Genomic DNA, 15,672 nt, shown 5'->3' with positions numbered 1-15,672 from the left:
TTGCTAGAATTTATATATTTTTTAATGTACATGAATTTCGGTTTAGACCTGCCATATTTTATTTTTATTTTGTTTCTTTTTTAATCATATTTTATCTGTCTTGACAACAAATGATTATTAAGTTTTGAGTGTGAACCAAATCGAGATCTCATAACATATAATTTATAGTGACACTTTCACATGAATAACCTTTATATATAAGAAAAATGTATAACTCAATAAACACAATTTGATTTCTTTCCTTTGCTCAGTAATAATTTTGTACAGTACACCAATTCCCACTAAAGATGTAGCTTCGCTTCACCTTGGTTTTAGTTATACACCACATTTTACTTTTTCCAATTATTTACACATTGTACAACAATTATACTTCACTCAGTGCGATTGACACAGATGAATTTCTGTTGGGTTTCTTGCTTAATTTGTTCCTTAGTTTTATGGCTATGTTGAGCCAAACAAACGCTTCCTCCCTTTGGGGGCGGTTTGCATAAAGTATCCACAGAACAAGACAAAGCAAGACACCAATTGAAATTAGACCCAATCCTACATTGATAACCTTAAGATAATAGTTCAATGGAGGACAGTAACGTGAAGTAATTTCTTTGAATGTCTCCCTCACAAAATTGCAATTCTGAAGGCTAAGTAAAATTGGAGTATAATGTTCCAGTGCATAACTTTCGTTAACTACTGCCACTAACTCCGAGTATATCTCTGGGGTCACCCTGCCAATACTTGAGCAAACACCATACTCAGATATCTTACATTCATACCTCTTCCAAACCTATTAAGAAGTTCAAACAAAGAATTAGATGAATTACCTAAACATTATTAAGAAGTGGATTTTTAAGCCTAACTCAATCCTATAAAACCAGTTTATAAGATGAGCTTTGCACCCACTTGTATATTATAATTTGGCTTTATCTCTAGTCGATGTGGGATTTTCAACTAACATCATTACAAGAAAAATACAAAAACAATAACATAATTCAATTCAATTGCATTAATAAGTATACCAATGAAGCTTTGGCGGAGGGAACTTCTTGAGGCGTACACTGGCGTTTTCGAAAGAGAGAGTCAAAGGGATAGCACAAAGGGGGCATTGAAGGTCCAGATTGGTTGTAATAGTTCATACTACCTTGTGATGGACTTGCATCAGCAGTGTCATAGATGAACCGATTCACAATACTAACAATATTGGTAACCACTTGTTTACTCTGGAAAAGTGTCTTGTTTGTGGTTCTCTGATCAACACATGGAAGGATGTTGCTAAGAGCAGATTCTGCATGTGGATTCTCCACCCATTCTTCCATGGCCATGCACGTGTCACAGATTGCACTACAATAGAAATAAATTAATCATGCCTGGTCCACTGACTAAGTAATAAGTGACAAGTAAATAACACCAGTGAGACTAAGTCCTACATTTGTTGGAAGTCCCACGTCATAAGGCCAATTTATAATATATAAGTGGATGCAAACCTCACTTTACAAGTCAGTTTTGTGGAGTTGAGTTAGACTTAAAATTCATTTCTTAACAACATTGAGTAGAAATGACAAATGTCTTGAGATTTTGAATTAAAAGTGGTATCAATTTCTTATGTGGGTTGGATTGAAGTTATATATATAATTGGTCTCTAACTGACCCTAATATTAGGTTAAGAAAGGAAATCCAAAGCTATTTGGATAAACTTCTCTACAAATGTTTTTAGAATAAACAAATAAAAATGGAAATTAAAACAAATTTCTCCCTAATGAACTCATTTTTAGCTTGTTCATTCTGAATGAGCAAGCTACATTGGCCTTACTTATTAAGGATTGAGAACACTCCACAAAGAATGAATGTGGTTGCAACCAATAACCATCCACTGATAACAAATCTGCATTGAAATATTAAAATATAAAAACGGTCCTTGAGACAGAAACATTAATAAGCAAAGGTAATAATCACAACTTACACCAGGATAGCATGTTGATATCCAAGGATAGACAGGACTGAAGAAAACATAGAAGTAGATCATGAGCAAGAATGTAGGTAGAAAATTAGCTCAAATTTTGGAAGAAGTTATCATCAATAATACATACTTAACCCGATTAGAGCCAGTAGTAGCATCGTTGCTGCCATTATAATAAGAGCAAGACGCCTGCAAAATGAATCAGTTTACCATATGTATGTCTATATTAAATTGCATATACTGATAACTGAAGAGTGTGAAGTTTATGAAAACATACACAGCATTAAATACTTTTCGTATTTTAACAGAATTTTCATTTGTGTGGTTAGAAAGTGTATCTGCTGCTGTATTTAGATCCACATTCAAATTGTCAATATCCTCCATGATATCAGATGGAAGAAACATCTCTGCCACTTTGATAGATTTGGCAAGAGACAGGTACTCTGTAACATTTCTTAGAGTGTGCACTGTGTAATTTGACTGATTCACAACGTAATGGAGAGTATCAATTGCCTCACCATTGAATTTTTCCTGCCCAAAAGAGAGAACAATACATCCAGTCCTGTGGCATCAAAAGAGGATATAAAATGTTAACCAGGTAACATTTACCAGCAAAGCTTGAATGGAATAACCAGTTAAATCAATTTTTAATTCACCATTTGAAATTGATACTTCTAACAAGATTTTTTCAGTATTTTTAGTAACCAACATGTAATAAATATGTAAATTTTGGTCTTAATAATAGCTTTATCATTAATCACTGTTAACACAAAGTTTCAGAGTAACTATCAAAATTATTCTTATATCTAGTCGACGTAGAACTTGTAACAATTTAATCCATGAGTTCTGATTCCAGGGATTTGAATTTGATGATTTACGTGGGTGGACTTCTTTCAAGTGCCAAACAGAAAATGTTTAGGCTAAATGCAGGATTAGCTACACAATAACAATAAAACAAGATACTTGTCGCCCTAGATTTTAACAAAGAGACATTAAATCATATCAAAGTTGAGAGGATTACGTTACAACACAGGTGAATAACAACAGCAACACAAGCCAGACTCTTTGCAAACGATTTGAACCTTTATCCTTGATTGTAATTCCCCATCCACAGCATAGATGAATCACTAGTGCCAAGCCAAATGAAATAAACCATAGGACAGCAACTGTGAAGCCAGCCACACCAGTGAATCCAACTGACTGAACACACAAGAGTTTGAAACTGATTAATTCAGTTGAAGAGAACACCAAAATTTTGAGTCTATTGGGAACATCAGGAAAGTAAAGAATCGCCCAAAGAACTACATAACTGAAAAGTACAATCTCAACTTAAGATATATCATTTCAAAAGTAGAAAAAAGTGAAAAGGAGCTCTAATAAAACAAACTCAACAAGAACATCGTCAAGTCCAATTCAAACAAACTGATCAAATATCCTGAGTGGGGTCGGTCGGAAACTCCGGGAAGAACAACATACTAGAGTGTCAAATATAACAGGAATGAGATGGGAAGATACATAATAAATTAGCATCAGTCATTTGAAAACACGATGAAAATGAAGCATTGTAGCTCTTACGGCCCAATAATGTCGATTTGCAATGTCCCAGCCACCTTGGTAACATCGAAATCTGCGTAGAATGTCAGGCCTATTGGTCCTGTTTGCTGCTAGGACAAGAGTACCCTTAGTCTCGGGTCGTGGTTCTGGAGCTACTTGTGCGACTTCATTCTTCCACGGACCCAAATTCTCTTCCCCTTAAAACAAAAAAGGCAAGATAAGAACAAAACAAAATATGTTAATATGGACGAAACCAGGGTGCAGTTCACACATGCTGTTGGAGTTGTTTTCCAATAAAACACACATAATAAACATACTCTTTCCTTAAATAGAAACATTATTTGTTATGGAATGAAGAATATGCCTTGTTTCATTGGAAGATGTCAAAATTCACGTAAGCATTTAGCAATACCATTGTCAATCTGATCAGCTTATGTGATCCAATTTTCTTGATATTAAATATGAAACGAAGCACTAGTGGTTACGTATTATTTCATTTTACATTCCCATCTTTCAGAGAAATCAAACAATTGTGAGAAAATAAGATTTACAGCTAGCGCACCATAGTTACCAAGGTAAAACACGTTCCCTATAATCAAAGTACCAGAGACACCAACCTAGGATAAACTTTATGGGATGTTTGATGGACCCACTTGGAGATAAAGCTGAAATAAAGTGAACAGAGAGTGCTAGGGGGAAGATGAAGAAGAGCAAATGAAACACAATCAAGGAAGCAAACTTCATTGCCACAAGAAAGTTCAGTGTTGAGAGCTTAAAAGATGGCACCCCATCATTTTGGATCCTCAAGAAATCTTAGAGGTTGATCATGGTGACAGTGTTTATTTAGGATTGTGTTGCATTCTAACTAAAAATTGGAACTTTGGATGATTTATGGAACTGGGGAGGAGGGGGCAAGTGGGGTTGTGATGAAGACTTAAAAGCGATGGAAAACGAAAAAGGTGGGTGTGATTTAATTAAAAGCAGTTTAATTTGTTTCTTTTTCCTGCTGTGATTGAAACCCACTGAGTTAAGTAAAGCAATGCCGCAACTTTTGAAAATTGATGTGATATTTGCAATTGGATTGCATTTTGTTTATTCTTTTTTATGTGATCTAGTTAGTATCTCCATTTTTTTTCTTAACTATTTCATATTTATTTTCAAGGTAAAACTTTATTTTTAATTTCAAGATAAATATCTACTCCTATTTTTATCTCCACATTCAATGGATTTTTGTCTTATAGGATAAAAGGTGTACGTGCTTATAGATTTTTTTATTATTTTCATATCAATTTTTTTTATAAAAAATAAAAATTACATCAGAAAACTTAACATTTGTCAAACATTAAATATAAAAAAAATATTTATAAAAAAATTATAATGGTATAAATTTTAAATTAAAATATAAAAATGAAAAAATGTTATAAAATATTTTACGACTGATGAAAATAAAATTTCACGACTAAAACATCTATAAATTTTACATATATTAATAAATATCAAAAATATTACTAAAAAAAAGAAAACAGATATTTAGTTTTAAAATATTTCAAATATCTCTTTATTAACTTCTTTTTTATTATACACCAATAAATATTATATTAAACAAAATTAAACAAAAAAATATTAAACTAATAATGATTTAAATTTAGAGGTAAATATTTTTATGGAATTGCAATGGTAAAATTAAACTTATGAGAAAGAATTATAAAATAAAATTAATTACATAAAAAATCATCAAAGTAATATTTACATAATAAAATTAAACAACTAATAAATTTGATATACTATTAAATAAAATCACGCAAACGAAAAAAAAATATAATTAAAGGTGTTATGATAAGACGAAAAATATCTTTAAGATATGAGAAAATTATCTAAATATTAGAATAGTCTAACTGTTAAAAGATCATGAAAGTTATTAGTAAAACAAAAAAAATTTAAATAAAAGAAAAATTAAGGATGAAAGAGAATAAAAGAAGATAAGTTTTATATTACCTCTATATATTAATAACTTACACTATTAAACGCTTAAGAGTAAAAAACTTTTTATGTAAAAAAGATAAATAATAAACAAAAATATTAAAAAGGAGTAAAAACAATCAAGTATGAAACCTAAAATCTATTCACTGAAATTGAATATAACTGCACAAAAAGAAAAAAGAAAAAAAAAATATATATATATATATATATATATATATATATAATTAAGGTTGTGATAAGAAAGAAAATACCTTTTGGATAATGAGTTTATGAATCTTTCGTGTTATATGGTATATACTTTATTCTCTTTTTTTTCAAATTCAAAGGGAATTTACATGAGGAAAGACACATCTATTTATAAACTTAGATAACCCTAAAGGTCTATCTAAATTGTAGAAGCAAAACCCTAATATTCTAATTTGGAGACCAAGGTAAAATCTATCTCCATTAGAAAGAGAACACATTGTCACACGACTGAGGTGAAATCCTTTCTATCAATAGAGTGACACATGGTCACTATTAAAGAGAAATCATCTTTATTAGAAGCATGTCACATGACCACTACTCTCACAAGGATGAAAGACCAAGAAGCGTTTAACCTTAGAGAGCAAACCTTCTCCATTTGTGCATGTTGACTTGGTATTCAACTACAAAATTCACGAGGCTAGGTCTCTTACCTTGGTTCAAAACCCTACACTACTAAGCCTAAATACAAGGCCCAAATGAAAACCTAGACTACTTGACTCATTATATAAGGCCCAAAAGAAAACACTATATTATTAGGCTTATAATACAAAGCCCAAAAGACATCTACTCTACCAAGAACTCACTAATGGCCCATGATGATAAGAACTTGGGTCCATCTTCTACAAATGAATCCAAGTATTCTTGAGTTTGGTTGGTCGTGGCTATGAGGTATGTCATTAAATATCCCTCCCCTTAAGTGTATGGTGACCAACTTATACCTTGTTGTTGTGTTTTTGTGTTTTTATTGTGGTTGTTGTTATAACGATATAAGCGGTCACCATGATGAATCGTCGGCTCTGATTTGATGACTTTTTTATTCATAAATTTATAATTTATGCTTTAGTTAGGAAATTTCAATGAAACAATTGGTATTTATTGTACTATTTTTCTATTTCTTTTTAGTTTTTATAATTTTTTTATTACAATGGATTTCTATCTATCTTAATTTTAGAAGAATCTCTTACCAAACTATGCTTTTCATCTAAAACATCTAAGATATTACTTAAGGAGAATGAGTCAAGTATCATTCGAACTTATAACATGTTTTAAAGATTAATTTTGAAGAAAAAGATATGAGAAACGATTTGGTAATAAGAAAAGAAATATGGAATTGAAAAAAAAAACTTTGTTTTTCAATTGTTAAAACTAAGTTATAAATATCTTCAATGATTTCTCTGTGAAAGTACAACTTAAACAAGTTATCTAGAATTTATAGAACATTATAGTATAAACTTGAAACAACTAATCTTCGTGGACTTTGATACACTCCAATGAACAATGTCCATAAAATTTATAAAAGTTAAAGATGCAATCATCTTGACTAGTAGTTAAAGATGGAATCATTTTGACTAATTGTGATAATCTCGCTTATTCTCATTGTATAATGGTTTAACTAAACTCCATCGATATTCAATTTAATATAAGATGTATGAAAAGACCAAATATTATTTGTAGGTTTCTTCTTCATAATGTTTATGCAATAAAAATGAAGTTTTAAGAAAGTTATTTTATTACATTTCCACACATAGGATATGTTTTAATAATCTAGACCGAAGATATATTATTTGTTAATTAGAATGTTGGAATAAGATTTATTTTTTCCTTGTAATAATAATTATAATAAATGAAAATTAAAAAATGTGTGAGTTTTGTCCAACGTATACTTTGTTAAAATTTTATATGTAGATTAACTGATGAAAATCAGAAGTGATTTTCATTATTTTACATCAAAATCCCGACACTGAATTGCATGGTGAGTGATAGATTAGGACAAAAACTCACTACTTTTCCATAATGACAATAAAAAAGACATGTTTACGAAAATGATATATAAATGTGCGATAACAATGACGATGGTAATATGAGTCTATATCAAACAAATAATTAATCACCAACCTTAACCCCACGTTAGTGTGCAAGTTGGTTTCTAACTTGGCTTAGCCGTTGTTGTGAGTTAGCTGGAAGGATGGCAATGGGAAATCAGTAACATTAGATAATATAACTACAACTCTCCATATCATTCTTATCTTCTTTCAAAAAGTTATCATTTCAATATCAATATCTTAGATTGACTTTGATATATCATTTCAATTAAGTGTCATTTTAATCTCACATGAGTAAAAATAAGTTTGCAAAACAATATACTTATTTTTTTAAGAATTTGAATTAAAAGAAATGTTATGACTTGTTTCTATCAATCTATCTAATTATTTTTATATTACAATTAAAAGGTTTATGTAATCCTATACTAATATTATATAAGATGATTATGTTCCTAAATTAATATTAGATTAACCTTATAATAAATTTACCTTAATGAAATACTAATTATTTATCATAAGTGTTTCTTTATCTATATCAGTATATAGGATTACTTAAAGGAATAAACACGATATATTCTCATATTTCATCATTCTTTTAAAGACAAAACTATATTGAATTTTTTAATAAAATAATGATGAAATCGAGAAAAATAATTAAAACAGAACAAAAATCTATTGAATTAAATAAAATTAGTATATTATTATATTATTAAATAGTATTATCAAGTGTATAAAACATCATTAACCATACGTTAAATATAAAAAGGTGAAAAGTAGACTTGTTGGACATATGTCAGAGTGACGTTTGCAAACCCTTATGGAACATAATCTCTTACCTGGGTTCAAAGAGGTTGATTTACCTTTTTGCAAGCACTATGTGATAAGCAAACAACATAGATTGAAGTTTGCTAGAGTAACTACCACAAGCAAACACATATTAGACTTGGTTCATTCTTATATGTGGAGATCTCCGATATTATTCTTAGGAGGGGAAACATATTTTGCATTGTTCATTGATGATTACTCTAGGAGATTATGGGTGTATCTCATCAAGAGAAAGTCAAATGTATTACCAATATTTAAGGAATCTAATGCATGAGTAGAGCTTGAAACTAGAAAAAGAATTAAGTCTTTAGGCTATGTTGACAATGTGAAGGAGTATCGCCTATAGGGTCCCACTACCCACAAGGTCATTGTTAGCAATGATGTAATGATGTTCTAATCAGAAGGCTTTAAAAAACAAGAAAACTTGGTTTGCAAGTTGAACAGATCTTTGTATAGTTTACCTAGGTGTTCATACAAGAGATTTGATTCCTTCATCATTAGTCTTAGTTACAATAGATTGAGTTTAGACCATTGTACTTATTACAATAGGTTTGGGTAGGATGATTTTATCATCTTGTTGTTGTATGTGGATCACATGTTGGAAGTAGGCCCCAACAAAGTTTGAATCCAGAAATTTAAGACACTGTTAGCTAGGAGCTTAATAAGTAATTGGGATTGACAAACAAGATTTTAAGGATGCAAATTCATCAAGATAGAAACCATTAGGAAGATTTGACTTTCTCAGAAAAAAAATACTTACTAAAAATCTTGGGGCACTTCAACATGCTAGATTGCAAGCCATTGTCTACCCTCACTTCCTATCAGTTGTTCCTCGCGTATGAGTCCTAGCAGTGAAGCAGAGAAGATGGAGACGTCTCGAGTACCATATGCATTAGTGGTGGGTAGCCTTATGTATGCTATGATTTGTATAAGACCAAACATTGCACAAACAGTGAGAGTGGTTAGTAGGTTCATAGGTCATGCGAAGTACTATTAAGAGGATTCTAAGATACATCAAAGGAACATTGGGAGTTGCAACATAATGACAAAGAATAAATCATGATGTGAAGATTTGATTAATTTCATCAAAATCTTCAAGTGAAAGATTGTAAGAAAAAAAGTCTCACATAGTTGAAAATTTACCTGAAACTTACTTTTCATGTTATAAAAGGAGTCCAATATTTCTTTAAGAATACATTCCAAAGTCTCTTTGTTTTCATTCCTTTTGGTTTATTGCTTGAGAGAAGAATTAAGAGAATATTAGTTTCTCCTTTTAAGAAAGAGAATTTTAGTTTCTCCTTTAAAGTTTTCCTTGTATTTGTTTTTTCTATTTCCAAGAAAAAAGCTGTTATTGTTTCCTCCTTAGAACCAGAGAGAATGATATGTATTTTTTCTTTTTTCTTTAGTAAAATTACATTCTTTACCTGTTATCTATCATCTGTTTTGTTACTTTTATTTTCATCTTTTATTTTAGTTGTGAATGGTTGTATTCTTACTCTCATACCCAAGATTTTCCACAAAAATAGGTGGTGCGTGGTTGGGAATCACTCCTCCATTGAATATCTTGATTCTTCCCATTATCAATCATTAAAGAATCTTGAAACATGAAATATTTGATCCAGAGAAACGAAGTTTCAAAATGGAAAACGTCATAATTTCACCAACATGAAATACGAAAAGTTAAGCTTTCATAACACCTCCCTTTGCAAAACTATCTTAATCATTATCAAGGTGAAACAAATCATCCAAATATGCAAATAATAATGTCACACAAACCCACGTCTCTTTCTTTTCGATGCTTGAATCTTTTATACAATATCTTTACGGTAAGGATGTCAACGGAAAAAAATACTAATAACATTGAGAATAAACTAAAAAAATCCAGTGATCTCCGTTATCAGAGATTTGGAAAGTGAACTTCATTTCCCCAGAAAAATTGATAACATTTTTCAACACAAACACCACACGATAAACCTTAATTGTGCAGAATTTTTGAAGAAATAGTTGGCTGTGGAGTTCAAATCAAATTAGCTAAATAGTCCAAGGGAAACTTCAAATTACCATCTTAGCACGAAGTTACTGATATGAATGAGTAACATGTGCTAGTTAGGCTCCAAAAGTGTAGAAATTGCATCTAATTTAACAGTTTCATCAGACAAATTTTCTAAAGATAAATAAAGTTGGCCGTATCCTGTTCCAAATCGTAGGAAAAAAATATTTCCACCTTCATCAGTGCCAAACTAAAACTCCAAATGAATTTGTCACAATGGCATTAAGTCACAATAATGCAACTCATAGCAAGTTACATATGTCAAACACATAGTTCAAGAAATTCACTCATCATTGATTTGTATCTAAAAGAGATCATATATGCATTAAGCCCTACAACATACAGCACGTTTATTGCAAGGAAAGAACCATGCATCAACAATTTCATCGTGAATCCAAAACAAGCCAGAAAAACACAATTTAAATCATGAACGTCAAGGTATACTGCAACTTCACACATACATAATAATTCTGAAGTAGATAACGATGTACAATGAAAAGGATAAAAGGGCGAATACATGCTGCCAGAAGAGAAGGGCTGAGGCTTCACTAACTGCATAACCCCTTAAGCTGGCAATTGCCCCCAGTAAAATAGCACTCGGTGTAGTGTACTGCAACAAAAGCACAAATCTGAACATAGCATCATTCTCAACTAGGAAATTTAGCTTATCTGACAAAGTCACAATCCCAATTCCCAGGACAGGAAGCACCAGAAGTCTTGCCACAGTAATACCAACAGTAGTTTTAAGCCCAAGTTTAGACTCATTTGGTCCTTCAGCAAGCATACCCCCCAGTACAAGCATCACAGAAGGTACCATTGCCGCTGCTACAATCTCCAAAGTGTCTGTAATGAAAGATAACGGAGCATCATATCCAAAGAACAGAGCCTTAAGCTGAGGCACTGTGCCAACAATAATAGCCAATAGAGAGGCAAGTGTTGGGGGTTGAAGTATATGCTGAATGGGAGTTTGTTTAGCAACAATTCTGATCCTCCTGACAACTCTAGGTTCAGCCAAGCACCTAATGGATTTTGGACTATTCCCACCACTTTCTGCTGTCGCTTCAAGCTCAGGAATATTGGACGGGGATATACCTGAGATGCTTTTAAATATCCTAGCAATAAACGGAGTCTTAGAATGCTCAGTCTCTTTATCCTCGATGCCAGGCCACTCAGCTTCTACAAGGAGTGGTCTACTGATATCATTCAATGCTTGCTCTTCCTCGATTTCAATCCCTTCCTCAACAATCTCGTAATACTCCATAGGAGGTTCCATCATGTGATAAACAAGAGTGTATACGAGGATAACAGAAACCCATTGAGATAAAGAAACATATGTCACCCCTCTAGTGTTGCAATGCTTCCCAAATGGATTATCATCACTATGGCAAACAGATCCAACCACAGCAAGGAGGAGGTTTCCAGTGTTACCAAATCCCGTCATTATAATAGTAAATCGGTTTAACTCTGGAGGTGGTTTACATATGATCACCACTAAGAACCCGAGTAAGCATCCAATAGCTGTACTCACTAACACATTAACAGGGATAAACCACCAATCCACAAAATTTTCAAGAGTAATGCTTTCACCTAGATCAGTAAATATAAGGCAAGGCAAGAACAGGGCAAACACAAGTTTACTAAGAAGTTTAAACGTAGCTCTAGGAATGAATTGCATTCTTGGGTTTGCAAGAACTAGCCCTATGACTGTAAGGCATAGCAGCTTCAACAATGGCACTATAGCAGCTGCCAGATCCGCATGAGCAGCCGTCAAAGTATTATCAGCAAACATGTTTCAGCCCAAAGAACAAAACTACCTCCTGCAACACATTCATTGAACATAGGATTCACATATTGTATTGGCGTGAAGCATCTAATGCGCAATTTAGGAACTTTATTATTAATTAGTTTTTTTTTTTTTTGTAAAAGAAATTGAAGAAAGTACAATTATTCAAATCATTAATAGAGACAAAACAGATTCATTTAGTTTCAAGATTATCACCAAAGAGACCAAACCAAGAAAACAACAATAATAGAGAAGAAAGTATGAATTACCACAACAGAAACTGAAATAAATGATAAATGAGGTCGCAAGGATAGAGCAGAATCAAAAGAAACTTACATGCAAATTTTGGAGACACAGTTTTCACTGTCATTCGCCTACAGCCGTAAGATTCAAAATTTCTGAATCCTCAACACAAAGAGATTAACAACTAACGAACCTGTGGCAGATGATAAGATACTATGGCCTATTCAACTCTTACTCGTGTCATTGCAATGAACCCTTTCAGTTTTCACGTGCCCTTTTCATTCAATCATTCAACCCGTGATATTATTCACTAAATTTTATAATAATTATTTTAAATTATATTTTGAATTTCTTTAAATAATTTAATAACATAAGTTACAAAACTTTATTATAATGCTACAGAAAATAGATTCCTTGGTGTCTCTATATATTTTAAAAAATATCTCAATAATCGTATTTTAAAAACGAAATGCACATAGCGTTCACTCTTCTTTATTTTAATTGTTTTTTAATTAGAAAATTGGTTTCCAAATATATTTTTTGTCAATGGATCATTATATAAAAAATTTATTATAGTGATAAACAATCAAACAGAAAAAACTAATTAAACTTAAAAAGAAAACAATAGATAAAATTGATAAAATAATTATTTTTATTATAAAAATTAATTATTTAAAAAGTAAAATGAAAAAATAAATATGGACATTAAAATAGAAATTTCTCTTTATATTTATATAATGATATAGATAAAATAATGAACGATTATACTATAATCACTTTAAGAATATGAATTTTTTTCCTACTTTAAAACATAAGTAAAAATAAAATAAAAATATTAAATACATTTTTTTACATTATTTAAAAATAATTCCTTTCTTAATTTTAAAATATAATTAAAAGGAAATATAAATAATATATATAAAAATAATTCCTTTCTTAAATTTAAAATATAATTAAAAATGAAATATAAATAATATTAATATATATATATATAGACACACACACAACATGTAGTGTGTCTGTATGTGAGAGCGTGCGGGCGTGAGGGCGTGCGAGGGTGCAGGCCTGTGTGGGTGCGAGCGTGCATGAGTTCTAGCGTGGGTGTGTGCGTGTGGTGGGTGTATGTGTTTGTGTGTGGATCTGCGGGTGTGCGGGTGTGCGAGCGGGCGGGCATGCGTGGGTGTGTGCGTGTGAGTGTGGGTGTGTAGGTGTGTGTATGTGGGTGTGTGGGTGGGTGTCGGTGTGTGTGTGGCTATGTGTGTGTGTGTGTGTTGGTGTGTGTATGGGTGGGTGTGGGTGGGTGGGTGGAAGTGTGGGTGTGGGTGGGTGGGTGGAAGTGTGGGTGTGTGTGTGTGTAGGTGTGTAGGTGTGTGTGAGTGTGGGCATAGGTGTGGGTGTGTGTGTGGGTGTTTGTTGTGTGCGCGCGTGTGTGTTCGTGGGTATGGGCATGTGTGGGTGGGTGTGTTTGTGTGTGTGTGGGTATGGGTGTGTGTGTGGGTTTGTGCAAGTGTGTGGGTGTGCGCAGGTGTGCTGGTGTGGGTGGGTGTGTGCGAGTGTGTGTTTGTGTGGGTGTGTGAGTGGACAGGTGTGAGATTTGTGTGTGTGTGTGAGTGGTCGGGTGTGCGATTTGTATGTGTGTGTGTGTTTGTATGCGTGTGTGTGTGGGTGAGTGGGTGTGTGTCTGTGTAAGTGTTTGTGTCAAGGTATGGGTGTTTGTGTCTGGGTATGGGTGAGTGTCTAGGAATGTCTGGGTTTGTGCAAGTGTGTGGGTGTGTGGGTGTGCATGTGTGTGTGTGCGTATATGTGTGTGCGTGTGTGAGTGGGTGTGTGTGGGGGGGAGGGGGGTGTGGTTGTGTGGGTGTTGGTGTGTGTTTGTGTGGGTGTGGGTGGGTTTGTGTGTGTGTGTGTGATGGTGTATTTGTGTGTGTGTGTGTGTGTATGTTTGTGTGTTTATGTGTGTGACGGTGTGTGTGTGTGTGTGTGTGTGTTTGTGTGCAGGTGGACGAGTGAACTGGTGGGCGGGTTTGTGTGTGTATGTAGGCGGGTGAACAGGTGGGAGGGTGTGTGTGTGCGTGTATGTGTGTTTGTGGGTGTGGGCGTGTGTCGGTGTGTGTGTGGGGAGGGGGGGTGTGTGTGTTTATGTTTGTGTGGGTGTGTGCCAGTGTTCAGGTGTGTGTGTGTGTGTGTGGGAGTGTGCGGGTGAGTGTGTGGGTGTGTGTTTGTGTGTGTGCGAGTGGGCAGGTGTACGATTTTTTGTGTGTGTTTGGGTGGGTGGGTGTGTCTGGGTGTGGGTGTGTGCGGGTATGTGGGTGTTGGTGTGTGTGCGTATGTGCGGGGGTCTGTGTGCATGTGTGGGTGTGTGCGGGTGTGTGTGTCTGTGCGGGTGTTTGTGTGCGTGTGTATGTTTGTTTTTGTGTGTGTGTAGGTGGGCGAGTAAACAGGTGGGGGGTGTGTTGGTGGGTGTGGGTGTGTGCCAGTGTGCGGGTGTGTGTGTTTGTGTGTGTGTGTGTGTGCGAGTGGGCGGGTGTGCGATTTTGTGTGTGTGTGGGTGGGTTGAAGTGTCTCGGTGTGGGGTTGTAAGTGTGTTGGTGTGTGTGTGTGTGTGCGTATGTGCGGGGGTGTATGTGTGTGTGCGCGTATGTGTTTGTGTGTGTGCATGTGTGGGTGTGGGTGTGGGTGTCTCTGTGTGTGTGGGTGTGTAGGTGGGTGTGTGCGGTTGTGTGGGGGTGTGCTGGTGTGGGTATGTGTGGGTGTGGGTTTGCTTGTGGGGGGGGTGGTTGGGTGTATGTGCGTGTGGGTTGTGCGGGTGTTGGTGTGTGCGTGTGGGTGTGTGTGTGTGTGTGTGATGGTCTGTATGAGTGTGTGCATGTGTGTGGGCGTGTGTGGGTGGGTGTGTGTGTGATGTTGTATGTGTGTTTGTGTGTGTGTGATGGTGTGTGTGCGATTAATGTGTTTGTTTGCGTTTGTGTGTGGGTGGGTGGGGGGTGGTAGGTTGGAGTGTGTGTGTGTGTGTGTGGGTGTGGGTTTGTGCGGGTAAGTGTGGGTGGGTGTGTGTGTGTGGGTGTGTTTGTGTGTACGGGTGCGCGAGTGAGCGAGTTGGCAAGTGGGTGGGTGAGCGGGCGCGTGGGTGTGTGTGTGTGGGTGGGTATGTTTGTGTGGGGGTGGGGTGTGTGCGGGTGGGTGGGTGGGTGGGTTTGTGGGGTGTGTGTATGTGTGT

The 15,672-nt window shown here is 34.7% G+C and overlaps 2 protein-coding genes across 5 annotated transcripts; both read right to left on the bottom strand.

Moving 5' to 3' along the window:
• Positions 1-229: 229 nt before the first annotated feature.
• Positions 230-4,459, bottom strand: LOC108335291 (uncharacterized). 4 transcript variants are annotated; one of them, XM_017571274.2, is made up of 9 exons: positions 4,123-4,458; positions 3,527-3,702; positions 2,973-3,151; positions 2,229-2,513; positions 2,082-2,140; positions 1,955-1,991; positions 1,805-1,876; positions 1,014-1,335; positions 231-781 (listed from the first exon to the last, which is right to left on the bottom strand). In XM_017571274.2, the coding sequence occupies exons 1-9, from the start codon at positions 4,247-4,249 to the stop codon at positions 365-367; spliced, it is 1,674 nt and encodes a 557-aa protein (XP_017426763.1). In that variant the 5' UTR covers positions 4,250-4,458; the 3' UTR covers positions 231-364. The 4 variants fall into 4 exon arrangements, with proteins under 4 accessions (XP_017426764.1, XP_017426763.1, XP_017426765.1 ...); XM_017571276.2 differs by having other exon boundaries at positions 523-731; positions 4,123-4,457; XM_052870111.1 differs by having other exon boundaries at positions 523-722; positions 4,123-4,456.
• A 6,243-nt stretch (positions 4,460-10,702) lies between these two features.
• LOC108335133 (protein PIN-LIKES 2) lies at positions 10,703-12,731 on the bottom strand. The gene is made up of 2 exons (XM_017571074.2): positions 12,549-12,731; positions 10,703-12,246 (listed from the first exon to the last, which is right to left on the bottom strand). Exon 2 carries the CDS (start codon positions 12,216-12,218, stop codon positions 10,881-10,883), a length of 1,338 nt encoding a protein of 445 aa, XP_017426563.1. The 5' UTR covers positions 12,219-12,246; positions 12,549-12,731; the 3' UTR covers positions 10,703-10,880.
• Positions 12,732-15,672: the final 2,941 nt, after the last annotated feature.

The sequence above is a fragment of the Vigna angularis genome, chromosome 10, assembly GCF_016808095.1.
Source record: "Vigna angularis cultivar LongXiaoDou No.4 chromosome 10, ASM1680809v1, whole genome shotgun sequence".
Classification (NCBI taxonomy): Eukaryota; Viridiplantae; Streptophyta; class Magnoliopsida; order Fabales; family Fabaceae; genus Vigna; species Vigna angularis.
Note: the sequence above shows the minus strand (reverse complement) of the source record. Positions and strands in the feature narration are given on the sequence as shown.

Bases quoted from the DNA above. Each gene is read 5' to 3' on its own strand.
- LOC108335291 (XM_017571274.2), bottom strand. From the start codon at position 4,249: ATGAAGTTTGCTTCCTTGATTGTGTTTCATTTGCTCTTCTTCATCTTC. The intron at 3,703-4,122 runs GTTGGTGTCTCT...TTTTGTTTTAAG, and splicing joins TCCCATAAAGTTTATCCTAG to GGGAAGAGAATTTGGGTCCG. The intron at 1,877-1,954 runs GTAAGTTGTGAT...ATTTCAATGCAG, and splicing joins TATCAACATGCTATCCTGGT to ATTTGTTATCAGTGGATGGT.
- LOC108335133 (XM_017571074.2), bottom strand. From the start codon at position 12,218: ATGTTTGCTGATAATACTTTGACGGCTGCTCATGCGGATCTGGCAGCT.